The sequence below is a fragment of the Oncorhynchus mykiss genome, chromosome 19 (genome assembly GCF_013265735.2).
Source record: "Oncorhynchus mykiss isolate Arlee chromosome 19, USDA_OmykA_1.1, whole genome shotgun sequence".
NCBI lineage: Eukaryota > Metazoa > Chordata > Actinopteri > Salmoniformes > Salmonidae > Oncorhynchus > Oncorhynchus mykiss.
Window position 1 is genome coordinate 22,252,863 of NC_048583.1, and position 12,992 is coordinate 22,265,854.

General features: G+C 40.9%; 1 protein-coding gene across 2 annotated transcripts in view; it reads left to right on the forward strand.

Annotated features, from left to right (window-relative positions):
* LOC110497504 (tetraspanin-5) overlaps window positions 1–12,660 on the forward strand; it is a 36,107-nt gene extending 23,447 nt beyond the window's left edge. For both annotated transcript variants that reach the window (XM_021573639.2, XM_021573638.2), the window contains 4 exons: window positions 7,866–7,982; window positions 11,016–11,077; window positions 11,517–11,562; window positions 11,853–12,660. In XM_021573639.2, coding sequence (XP_021429314.1) covers window positions 7,866–7,982; window positions 11,016–11,077; window positions 11,517–11,529 — 192 coding nt within the window. In that variant the 3' untranslated portion in view covers window positions 11,530–11,562; window positions 11,853–12,660. The remainder of the gene's footprint in view (window positions 1–7,865; window positions 7,983–11,015; window positions 11,078–11,516; window positions 11,563–11,852) is intronic.
* The last annotated feature ends 332 nt before the right edge of the window (window positions 12,661–12,992 follow it).

A 12,992-nucleotide genomic window follows, 5' to 3' on the forward strand; every position in this document is an offset into this window, starting at 1 on the left:
CCATTAACTTCTAGTGTAGACCCTCTAGACCATAGCACTCAATATTTCAATTGGATACCTGATAATTAACACTATTCCGAGTTTAGGAGTCAGAATCCATCACGTGGAAAGGGGGGACTTTATACTAGAATAGCACTCCTACTCTGAGACACTTGATACAAACAGACCCAGAATCCATCATTATGGCAGCCTGTTCACTTGGAAGCAAGCTTCCAGAGTTTTTTCCACAGCATGGGGATGGGCTGTTTCATCAAAAGGCAGGCCTCAAAATAAAACAGTGGAATTGCGAAATAGGAATTGTGGAAAACTGTTTCCCATTAGGGGAGGCAGTTAGCCTAATGGTTAGAGCGTTGTGCCAGTAACCGAAAGGTTGCTGGATCGATCCCCAGAGCTGACAAGGTACAAATGCCTTGTTCTATCTCTGAACAAGGCAGTTAACCCACTGTTCCCCGGTAGGCTGTCATTGTAAATAAGAATTTGTTCTTAAACTGACTTTCCTAGTTGAATGAAGGTTCAATTTCAACAAAAAAAAATGTCATTGGCAGGTTGGTTGAGCTAGATGAGGTCATTCTTACTGCACCCCACCCAAGTCTAAGTCACAACACTGGTCTCACAGTCCATCACCACTCTCCCAGCCCCCATTTGACAACAGCTGGTTCCCTCAGTACTATGGGTTGCCTGGAATTACTCATGATGGAGAAATGTGCTTTTGGCCAAGTACCATGGGAGAGGGTAATGTAAGGAAGGGGTGTATTTATTTTCCAAGCATTACCCTCAAACTGAGAAAAGCATAATGTAGAAGCTGTTTTGACAAGATTCAGTTCAGGGAAATTAGAGGTATTTCAACAAAAGGACACAGGGAACTACAGGATGTTAATGGAATGGCCATTTGGTGAGAGAGTGAGCTCCAAAAGTATTGGGACAGTGACAAATGTTTTGTTGTTTTGGCTCTGTACTCCAGCACTTTGGATTTGAAATGATACAAAGAAAACTAGGTTAAAGTGCATACTGTCAACTTAAATTTTAGGGGGACCAAGAGTATTGTGACTAGGGCTGTTACCGTGACTGTATTACCGCTACACCGGCGGTCACGAGTCAAATTCCACGTGAACGTTTGTGTCACAGTAATTAGGCTTCTCCAAGCTCGGATGCTGTTGATGGTCTTCAGTAGCCTACCAAACTTGCAAACTACCTGGTACTCAGCACTATATTGTCCCTCTAATCACTCTGACATCAATGCAAATATGATCGAAAAGCTAATCAAACACTTCATGAGATCGCAACATTTCTATAGGTTATGCAATTAATTGCGTGAGAAAACAGAGTGATGGCCTCTTGAAAAGAGCAGGATCCCATCAGCTTTCTATAAGCTATGCCTACTATATTTATTTCTCAACTTTTCTAATACACCTGCAAGCAATGCAGGTGTAGATGCACGGTGGCTAGGAAAAACTCCCTAGGAAGGAACCTAGAGGAGCCAGGCTATGAGGGGTGGCCAGTCCTCTTCTGGCTGTGGCGATTATAACAGAACATGGCCAAGATGTTCAAATGTTCATAAATGACCAGCATGGTCAAATAATAGTAATCACAGTGGTTGTCGAGGGTGCAACAGGTCAGCACGGCCAGGTGGACTGAGGACAGCAAGGAGTCATCATGCCAAGTAGTCCTGAGGCATGGTTCTAGGGCTCAGGTCCTCCGAGAGAGAAAAAGAAAGAGAGAGCATACTTAAATTCACACAGGACACTGGATAAGACAGGAGAAATACTCCAGATATAACAGACTAACCCTAACCCCCCGACACATAAACTACTGCAGCATAAATACTGGAGGCTGAGACAGGAGGGGTCAGGAGACACTGTGGCCCCATCCGATGATACCCCAGGACAGGGCCAAACAGGCAGGATATAACCCCACCCACTTTTCCAAAGCACAGCCCCCACACCACTAGAGGGATATCTTCAACCACCAACTTACCATCCTGAGACAAGGCCGAGTATATCCCACAAAGATCTCCGCCACAGCACAACCTAAGGGGGGGGGGGGGGGGGGCGCCAATCCAGACAGGAAGACCATGTCAGTGACTCAACCCACTCAAGTGACGCACCCCTCCTAGGGATGGCATGGAAGAGCACCAGTAGGCCAGTGACTCAGCCCCTGGGGGTTAGAGGCAGAGAATCACAGTGGAGAGAGGGGAACCGGCCAGGCAGGGTGGTTCGTTGCTCCAGTGCCTTTCCGTTCACCTTCACACTCCTGGGCCATACTACACTCAATCATAGGACCTACTGAAGAGATGAGTCTTCAATAAAGACTTAAAGGTTGAGACCGAGTCTGCATCTCTCACATGGGTAGGCAGACCATTCCATAAATATGTAGCTCTTTTGGAGAAAGCACTGCCTCCAGCTGTTTGCTTAGAAATTCTAAGGACAATTAGGAGGCCTGCGTCTTGTGACCGTAGCATACGTGTAGGTATGTAAAGCAAGACAAAATCGGAAAGATAGGTAGGAGCAAGCCCATGTAATGCTTTGTAGGTTAGCAGTCAAACCTTGAAATCAGCCCTTGCCTTAACAGGAAGCCAGTATAGGGAGGCTAGCACTGGAGTAATATGATCAAATTCTTTGGTTCTAGTCAGGATTCTAGCAGCCGTATTTAGCACTAACTGAAGTTTATTTAGTGCTTTATCCAGATGGCCGGAAAGTAGAGCCATTGCAGTAGTCTAACCTAGAAATGACAAAAGCATGGATACATTTTTCTGCATCATTTTTGGACAGAAAATGTCAGATTTTTGCAATGTTACGTAGATGGAAAAAAGCTGTCCTTGAAACAGTCTTGATATGTTCGTCAAAAGAGAGATCAGGGTCCAGAGTAACGCCGAGATCCTTCACAGTTTTATTTGAGACGACTGTACAACCATCGAGATTAATTGTCAGAAGATCTCTTTGTTTATTGGGACCTAGAACAAGCATCTCTTTTTTGTCCGAGTTTAAAGGTAGCAAGTTTGCAGCCATCCACTTCCTTATGTCTGAAACACAGGCTGTCAGTGAGGGCAATTTTGGGGATTCACCATGTTTCATAGAAATGTACAGCTGTGTCATCCGCATAGCAGTGAAAGTTAACATGATGTTTCCGAATGCCATCACCAAGAGGTAAAATATATAGTGAACAATAGTGGTCCTAAAACGGAACCTTGAGGAACACCGAAATGTACAGTTGATTTGTCAGAGGACAAACCATCCACAGAGACCAACTAATATCTTTCCGACAGATAAGATCCTGACAGGCCAGAACTTGTCCGTGTTGACCAATTTGGTTTTCCAATCTCTCCAAAAGAATGTGGTGATCGATGGTATCAAAAGCAGCACTAAGGTCTAGGAGCACGAGGACAGATGCAGAGCCTCGGTCTGACACGATTTAAAAGGTATATTACCACCTTCACAAGTGCAGTCTCAGAGCTACGATGGGGTCTAAAACCAGACTGAAGCATTTTGTATACATTGTTTGTCTTCAGGAAGGCAGTGAGTTGCTGCGCAACAACTTTTTCTAAAATGTTTGCGAGGAATGGGAGATTTGATATAGGCCGATAGTTTTTTATATTTTCTGGGTCAAGGTTTGGCTTTTTCAAGAGAGGCTTTATTACTGCCACTTTTAGTGAGTTTGGTACACAGCCGGTGGATAGAGAGCCCTTTATTATGTTCAACATAGGAGGGCCAAGCACAGGAAGCAGCTCTTTCAGTGGTTTAGTTGGAATAGGAGGGCCAGCACAGGAAGCAGCTCTTTCAGTAGTTTAGTTGGAATAGGGTCCAGTAAGCAGCTTGAAGTTTTAGAGGCCATGATTATTTTCATCATTGTGTCACGAGATATAGTACTAAAACACTTGAGTGTCTCCCTTGATCCTCGGTCCTGGCAGAGTTGTGCAGACTCAGGACAACTGAGCTTTGGAGGAATACTCAGATTTAAAGAGGAGTCCGTAATTTGCTTTCTAATGATCGTGATCCTTTTTCTCAAAGAAGTTCATTAATTTATTACTGCTGAAGTGAAAGCCATCCTCTCTTGGGGAATACTGCTTTTTAGTTAGCTTTGCAACAGTATCAAAAATACATTTTACATCTTATTTTCCTCAATTAAGTTGGAAAAATAGGATGATTGAGCAGAAGTGAGGGCTCTTTGATACTGCACGGTACTGTCTATTTAAGTGCATAGATTACATATACTTTTGCCCCTGCTTCGAGACATGATAATTGTCCATTCTAAATAAATAAAATTCACACATATACTAAATAATATATGTAAAGACAAGATTAAAACAAGAATAGTCTGATGGTTGACCATATTAGCCTGTGAATTATATATTTGCTGCCGGAAAATTCGAGACATAATCAAGGGCTTGTCAAATTGTGAATGAGAGACTGATGAAGTGTGTACAGCCTGCACAAAAAAAAAACAAAGCAGAGCTCATGCCTTTCATGCACCATAAAAATACACTTTTATAATATAAGCATTACATGCATAATCGCATTTGCAGTCACTTTTGATAATGGTATTTTCCCGCTCATGGAACATTTGTGCTTATAGCCTACTGCATTGTGCACATTGCTGAGCTTTGAATGTGAAGAAATATTCTAATAGTTTCTCAACATTTGAAGCTAAATGTTCTGTTCTGTTGCTTCAGCATCATTACTTAAAGTTTTTTTGATGCTAGTGGTTGTATTAATTTGGGATCTATCACATCCCACAACTGTTCCAGACGATGTTTGAAATATTTATTTCTCGCACAGAATAGGTCAACTTTTGTTCTATGGGGGATAGTAGATTGACATAGGCTAGTGCTTTTGCTGTTCGTTCGGCCTACTTCTCTTGTTGACTGACAAAATGTAAATGTGGACAGTTCTTCCAGTATCTTCAATTTGCGCCTCGGAATCAGATAAGGACAGTTGCGTCCCCGACGTGTCTGTCTTCACTTGTAGCCATGTGAGTGAGCGGTGCTTCCTAAAATTGATTCAGCTGCGGGATCGGGGCACCACCAGTACAGAGCTTGCTCAGGAATGGCAGCAGGCATGCACTCACAGTGAGGCGAAGACTTTTGGAGGATGGCCTGGTGTCAAGAAGAGCAGCAAAGAAGCCACTTCTCTCCAGGAAAAACATCAGGGACAGACTGATATTCTGCAAAAGGTACAGGGATTGGACTGCTGAGGACTGGGGTAAAGTCATTTTCTCTGATGAGTCCCCTTTCCGATTGTTTGGGGCAAAAGAAGACAGAGAAGACAAGGTGAGCGCTACCATCAGTCATGTGTCATGCCATCAGTAAAGCATCCTGAGACCATTCATGTGTGGGGTTGTGTCACACGAATTTTCAATCCCAATGATAATAACTAACAATCAATAGCTTTGACCAGTCCCCAAGGTTTGTAAGACCATGGGTTTAATAATAATTAGGCAAAGACTCAGCTTATGCAAAAGGTTAGTACAGTTTCACGAGAACGTTCTGAAGTCCATTATACAAAGACATCCATTTTATACCATGCTCCTTACTTCCGCACATACTTCCACACAAACAGTAGATATCCTACGCACATACATACACACGAACAGTAGGTGAGTTGTGTCCTTCTCCAGAGTTCTCACCACTGTGTATCATTACCCAGCCGACAGTTCCATTCCCCCGAGATTAGAGAAACCTTGAGAAGTACTCCATGTCCTATCATACATTTCTCAGAGTTCTAGCCAGGTCGGGTCAAACACAGTTGAAATTGTTCTCTGTATTTTCTTAGGCACACACTGTCTCGCCTATACTTCGAAATGGTAAGTCTTAACTTGTCCTATGCACACACAATCATAACAATTATAGTCTTATGATTCCATTACATTTCACTCCATTATACAGTGACAGGGTGGAATACTTTCTCATTACCTTTAACATATAAGTAATTGTCATTATCTTACCATTACCTTAAACATATAAATCATATGAATTTCTCTTATATCAGGTTGCTTCTTAGCCAAGGGAGTGGGCTCACTCACAATTTTGCCTAAGAACACAGCCATGAATAAAGAATGGAACCAACGCATCCTCCGAGAGCAACTTCTCCCAACCATCCAGGAACAGTTTGGTGACGAACAATGCCTTTTCCAGCATGATGGAGCACCTTGCCATAAGGCAAAAGTGGCTGGGGGAACAAAACATCGATATTTTGGGTCCATGGCCAGGAAACTCCCCAGACCTTAACCCCATTGAGAACTTGTGGTCAATCCTCAAGAGGCGGGTTGTCACGATCGTCGTAGTGAGGAGACCAAAGCGCAGCGTGGTGTGAATACAGACTTTTAATGTTAGACGAATGAACACGAAGAACACTAAACAAACAAACAAAATAATAAGACGACCGTGACCGCTATCACTACTGTATGCAAACATGCAACATCACATAGACAATAACCCACCAAACACAATACAAAACAGGCTGCCTAAATATGGTTCCCAATCAGAGACAACGACAAACACCTGCACCTGATTGAGAACCATATCAGGCCAAAACACATAGAAACAGACGAATTAGACATGCAACATAGAATGCCCACTCATATCACACCCTGATCAAACAAAACATAGAAACAATCAACGCAAATAATGGTCAGTGTGACACAGGTGGACAAACAAAAACCCACAAATTCTGATAAACTCCAAGCATTGATTATGCAAGAATGGGCTGCCATCAGTCAGGGTGTGGCCCAGAAGTTAATTGACAGCATGCCAGGGTGGATTGCAGAAGTCTTGAAAAAGATGGGTCAACACTGCAAATATTGACTCTTTGCATCATCTTCATGTAATTGTCAATAAATACCTTTGACACTTATGAAATGCTTGTAATTATACTTCAGTATTCCATAGTAACGCTTGACAAAAATATCTAAAGACACTGAAGCAGCAAACTTTGTGGAAATGAATATTTGTGTCATTCTCAAAACTTGGCCACGACTGTACAGCCTGTGCAAAAAACAAAAGAGAGCTCATGCCTTTCAAATCATCATTGGAGTCGCATCATGCAGCCTTAGAATGTTTCTTTAGACCTGTCTAAAATAAATAATGGATTTATTGTGATGGTGTAGGCTATATTACATGGATTAATTAGACTTTTTAAAAAAAGTGTAGATGTTCCTCTGGTCTGCATCAGTGGCTTGTAGGCTATGTGTGGATTCCAGTAGATACTTAATGTGTTTGTTAATTAACGGTCAATTACCGTGAGACAGACAGTTATTTACTTGACAATCACCTGCAGCCAAGCTGTAATTGTGACATGTTTAAAGTAGTCAAAGTGTAATATTTGGTCCCCTATGATTCAGAACAACAAAAAATGTGTCACTGTCCTAATACCTTTGGAGCTCACTGTATATGGCATGCAGGTCAGGGTGAAGTTGCCCCTACACGCTGATCTTTGGTCTGTTTTGCGTTCAGGATTGGGGGAGGGGAAGCTGATCCTAGATCTATACCTAGGAGAAACTTCACCCCTTAGTGCCCCGCGAAAACACTTGAGGTGACTCATATGGTGGCTAACAAAAGCTGACCTTTAACATCTAGGCTACTGAAGCGTGATTAACCTGGTGTACAGTTCACATAATAATATAACGATACTAGAAAGTAGCTGTGCCATTTAGCAGACCCAGTTATCCAAAGCGACTTCTAGTATAGTAACTGTTTTTTATATATATATGTAACCCCAGCAGGAATCTAACCCACGACCGTGGTGGTGGTAGCGCCATTCTCTAACCAACTGAGCTACACTTGATGACAGAGTAAACACCAATTCAATTATAGACTGTAAGAGAAAAGGGTTAGCATTAAAGGTCATTGTTTTGTGTCGTCTCTGCTGTGTTAGGTCTCGGAGCAGAGGACCTTTATCTACATCAAAGGCTGTGTGCCTCAGTTTGAGAAGTGGCTTCAAGACAACCTGACAGTGGTGGCGGGGATCTTCATAGGAATCGCTTTACTACAGGTTGGGAACACTTGTCTGATGCATAAGCCCCAAATACACCGGTGTATGAACCCTGGTTTTACCTGGGTCTCCTTTCATTGCATTTGGGTCTTAAAGCTACAGCCTGGGATTTGGGAAGCTGTTCAATGGTCATTTCAATTCTTGATATTTGACGCATTGATATAATTGAATGTGTAAATGCCTCATGAGTTTAGCACAACTGTCTGTCTTCACCATAATCCAAAATATAAGGGACGGAATTCAATCTGAAACTGCGTTATGGGGCACGTGACATATTAAGATCATTTCCAATTGAGACGACATCTGCCATGTTTACTTTGAATGCGATCTTCATGTATGTGGTAACATTGGCTTTAAAAGGCACATTGTCAACAGCGAAAAAGGGTTCTACATGGGATAAATCGACCCCAAGGTTGAATCCCCTCCAAGGTTTCATTATTCCATTGTTTACAAACAAGAATAATGTGAACAAACGACATAGAGTTGAAGTCGGAAGTTTACATACACCTTAGCCAAATACATTTAAACTCAGTTTTTCACAATTCCTGACATTTTATCCTTGTAGAAATTCCCTGTCTTAGGTCAGTTAGGATCACCTCTTTATTTTAAGAATGTGAAATGTCCGAATAATAGTAGAGTGATTTAGTTCAGCTTTTATTTATTTCGTCACATTCCCAGTGGGTCAAAGGTTTACATACACTCGATTAGTAGCAAATTGTTTAACTTGGGTTAAACGTTTCGGGTAGCCTTCCACAAGCTTCCCACAATAATTTGGGTGAATTTTGGCCCATTCCTCCTGACAGAGCTGGTGTAACTGAGTCAGGTTTGTAGGCCTCCTTGCTCGCACACGCTTTTTCAGTTCAGCTCACAAGTGTTCTATAGGATTGAGGTCAGGGCTTTGTGATGGCCACTCCAATACCTTGACTTTGTTGTCCTTAAGCCATTTTGCCACAACTTTGGAAGTATACTTGGGGTCGTTGTCCATTTGGAAGACCCATTTGCGACCAAGCTTTATCTTCCTGGCTGATGTCTTGAAATGTTGCTTCAATTTATCCACATAATTTTCCATCTTCATGATGCCATCTATTTTGTGAAGTGCACCAGTCCCTCCTGCAGCAAAGCACCCCCACAACATGTTGCTGCCACCCCCGTGCTTCACAGTTGGGATGGTGTTCTTCGCCTTGCAAGCATCCCGCTTTTTCCTCCAAACATATCGATGGTCATTATGGCCAAACAGTTCTATTTTTGTTTCATTAGACCAGAACATCAGATCAGGACATTTCTCCAAAAAGTATGATCTTTGTCCCCATGTGCAGTTGCAAACCATAGTCTGGCTTTTTTATGGCAGTTTTAGAGCAGTGGCTTCTTCCTTGCTGAGTGGCCTTTCAGGTTATGTTGATATAGGACTCGTTTTACTGTGGATATAGATACTTTTGTACCGGTTTCCTCCAGCATCTTCAAAAGGCTCTTTGCTGTTGTTCTTGGATTGGTGAGAAAAGTGCAAATCAAAGTACGTTCATCTCTAGGAGACAGAACGCGTCTCCTTCCTGAGCGGTGTGGCAGCTGCGTTGTTCCATGGTGTTTATACTTGCGTTCTATTGTTTGTACAGATGAACGTGGTACCTTCAGACGTTTGGACATTGCTACCAAGGATGAACCAGACTTGTGGAGTTCCACAATTTTTTTTCTGAGGTCTTGACTGATTTATTTAGATTTTTTCCGATGATGTCATGCAAAGAGGCACTGAGTTTGAAGGTAGGCCTTGAAATACTGTCACGATTGTCGTAAGGAACGGACCAAAATGCAGCGTGGTATGTGTTCATGATGAAGTTTTTAATTAAAGAATGCACTGAACACTGAATACAAACTATACAAAACAATAACCGAATAACGACCGTGAAGCTATAATGAGAACTGTGCTGACACAAGCAACTAACATAGACAATCACCCACAAACAAACAGTGAAACCCAGGCTACCTAAGTATAATTCTCAATCAGAGACAACTAATGACACCTGCCTCTGATTGAGAACCATACTAGGCCGAAATCCCAAAATCATAGAAATCCCAAAATCATAGAAAAACAAACATAGACTGCCCACCCCAACTCACGCCCTGACCATACTAAATAACGACAAAACAAAGGAAATAAAGGGCAGAACGTGACAAATACATCCACAGGTAAACCTCCAATTGACTCAAATTATGTCAATTAGCCTATTAGAAGCTTCTAAAGCCATTACATAATTTTCTGGAATTTTCCAAGCTGTTTAAAGGCACAGTCAACTTTGTGTATTTAAACTGTAATTGTGATATAGTGAAATAATCTGTCTGTAAACAATTGTTGGAAAAATGACTTGTGTCATGCACAAAGTAGATGTCCTAACCGACTTGACAAAACTATAGTTTGTTTACGAGAAATTTGTGGAGTGGTTGAAAAACAAGTTTTAATGACTCCCAACATAAGTGTATGTAAACTTCCGACTTCAATTGTTTTTTGGTTGAAATTATCATGTAGATGTATTCGACTGTCACACCTTGCATTTAGAGTCCTGTCTATGAATTTGAGAGGGGTTATATTTCCCGAGCCCCATCCCTCAGATGTATAACCAAACAAATAGCAGGCACCCCCCTTTGTTGTAATTTTTCTAATCCCAGAATGTAGCTTTAAGGGGCTGTACTTTCAACATTATGTTTCTTCTGACTTGTCGTCGGAATGGAATGTACTTGAAATAGCCAGGTTTTCTTCATTATTTGAGAGTGGTGTCAATGCTCAATTTCTTAAGATGTCTTGAAACATTGTTTATCTGCTTTTTGTGTTCATAGCTGGCTATGCTGGTGAATGTGGTTGTGAACTTTACTTGCTACTAAATGATGACTTAGGTTATTGTCTGAGAATAGAATTTAGACATTAAACAAACTGTATTGCTGATCATAAAACTGACCATGAAACACTGAAATCAACTAGATCTATCACCACAGTAGCCGTTCAAAAGTAGAGATGTCCCGCCTGATCTTTGTGCCCTTTTTCAGATTTTTGGGATCTGTTTAGCACAGAATCTAGTGAGCGACATTGAAGTAGTGAGAGAGAGCTGGTAAGAACCACAATTGATCATTGAAAAAAAAACTGTATTTTTTTTACCTCCATGTAGTAAAGGAAAACTCTTTAACAACCCAAAAACTACTTTTTGGCATTTGTTTCAATCAAGTTTTCAAGATATGTAACTTTCAAAATACAGAAATCTGGTCCCTATGATGATGCATTTTGAATCATATGATGCTGCAGAGTTCTGTATTTTGAAAGTTACATATTTTGGGGTGGAGTTTTCCTTTAAACAAACAAAAAAATGGTGGTTTCAGTATAATGTATTTATGCCACCTGGTGGTCATAACTGATACTACAGGATGAACTACTGTTGATGTTTTGTTGACTGCATAGAGATTATCTATTGAAAAAAAAACATTTTAAATATAAACCCAAGGTTTGGTGAGTGCTCTTTTAATTTATTTTCACTTCCCCCCGTCACACATCAGTTTGTTTACCTGAAACATCTCAAGCAAACTAAAGGTTGTAACGAAGGTAAGCCCCTTTATTCTTGTTCTACAATCGTTCTAGACTCCGGAATCTTTTTAATCTCATCTATTAAAGACAAATATGTCTGGAGAACCAATAAAACTATAGTGAATAAATAAAGGTGAAATAAGTCCTCCCCGCTACCGTTGTATTCTCTTGATTTGGGTCTTAGTTTAGTGTCCTTAAGACATTATATTTGATCATGCTCAGATTAACTACCATACTTTGACCCACATCTTTCATCCATATGTGACATTTCAATTAAATATTGATTTGATTTCGTATCTCCCATGCAGATCTCTTCAGTTTTGCCACCTTCTAAAGGGAGAAGATCAGGACACTTGGGAAATGTACAAAACGAAGAGTCTCGCTGCTTCCTCTATGCTCTGTATATAATACTTTTGTAAGAGTTTATTTTTTATATACATATGGCTTTGAAGGGTCGTGTACAAAGCCACATGTATGTATATATGGGAGCCAAACATATGTGTCGATATGGCTCTGGTCATGTACAGTATAGAGCTGAGGTGGTTCTGGAAATGCACTGCATGCCTATTCATAGGGCATTGGTTCTCCTACCTGTATTCTTTAATGTTATGATGTCTGATGTATTGTACATTATACGTCAGATTACCAGTAAGGAGTGAATTGGCTGGGTAGCACTTCGTACACTGTTATAAAGTAACAGTAACATGTATTGTAATGTAATGCCATACTGTGTGAAGTGTCAGTTTCTAAAGAGAATTTGTGTTGCTAATACCAGCCTATTGACTAGCAATAACCATGAACTAACTCTATTTCAGACACAAGTGTTGCATTTCATTGTCATGTTCAATTTATACCAATACCATTCCATATACTCCATTCCAGCCATTATTATGAGCTGTATATTTTGCAAATGCTGAGTGATTTTTTGGGGGACTGCATGTAGGTCTGTACTTTTCACTGCGCCATCTCACAACTCAAAAACAAACATTTCCCCTGTGCCATAGGTGTGATCATGATGTTCTGTACTTTCATTTCATATGTGTTTGAAATTATGTAAATAACTGGATAGTAAGAAGTTTTAAATATGTCAAAATAAATGTATGCTGCTTTGTTTTAGTGGGTCTGAGAGGTGATTCATTCATGTATTTGTGTAAAGGGTAACATGTTCGTTGACCATGAACCACCGCCCAATTCATAATTATTCTTTTTTCTTCTTCTGGCAATGTAAGAAGGGCCTGGACGTCTGCCTATAAGACTGTCAAATGGCATGTTAGGCTAGTATTAAGAGGCTAACAGATTGATTCAGCCTACTGTTGTGCTGCTTTGAAACTTTATTTGAACAAGATCTGTCAAACCGTGTCATCTCAGATATCATTAGCCGTTTCCTGCTAAATGTCTCCACCTGCAGGTGAAAACGGCAAAAAGTTCTATCCACCCCATGGCAAAAT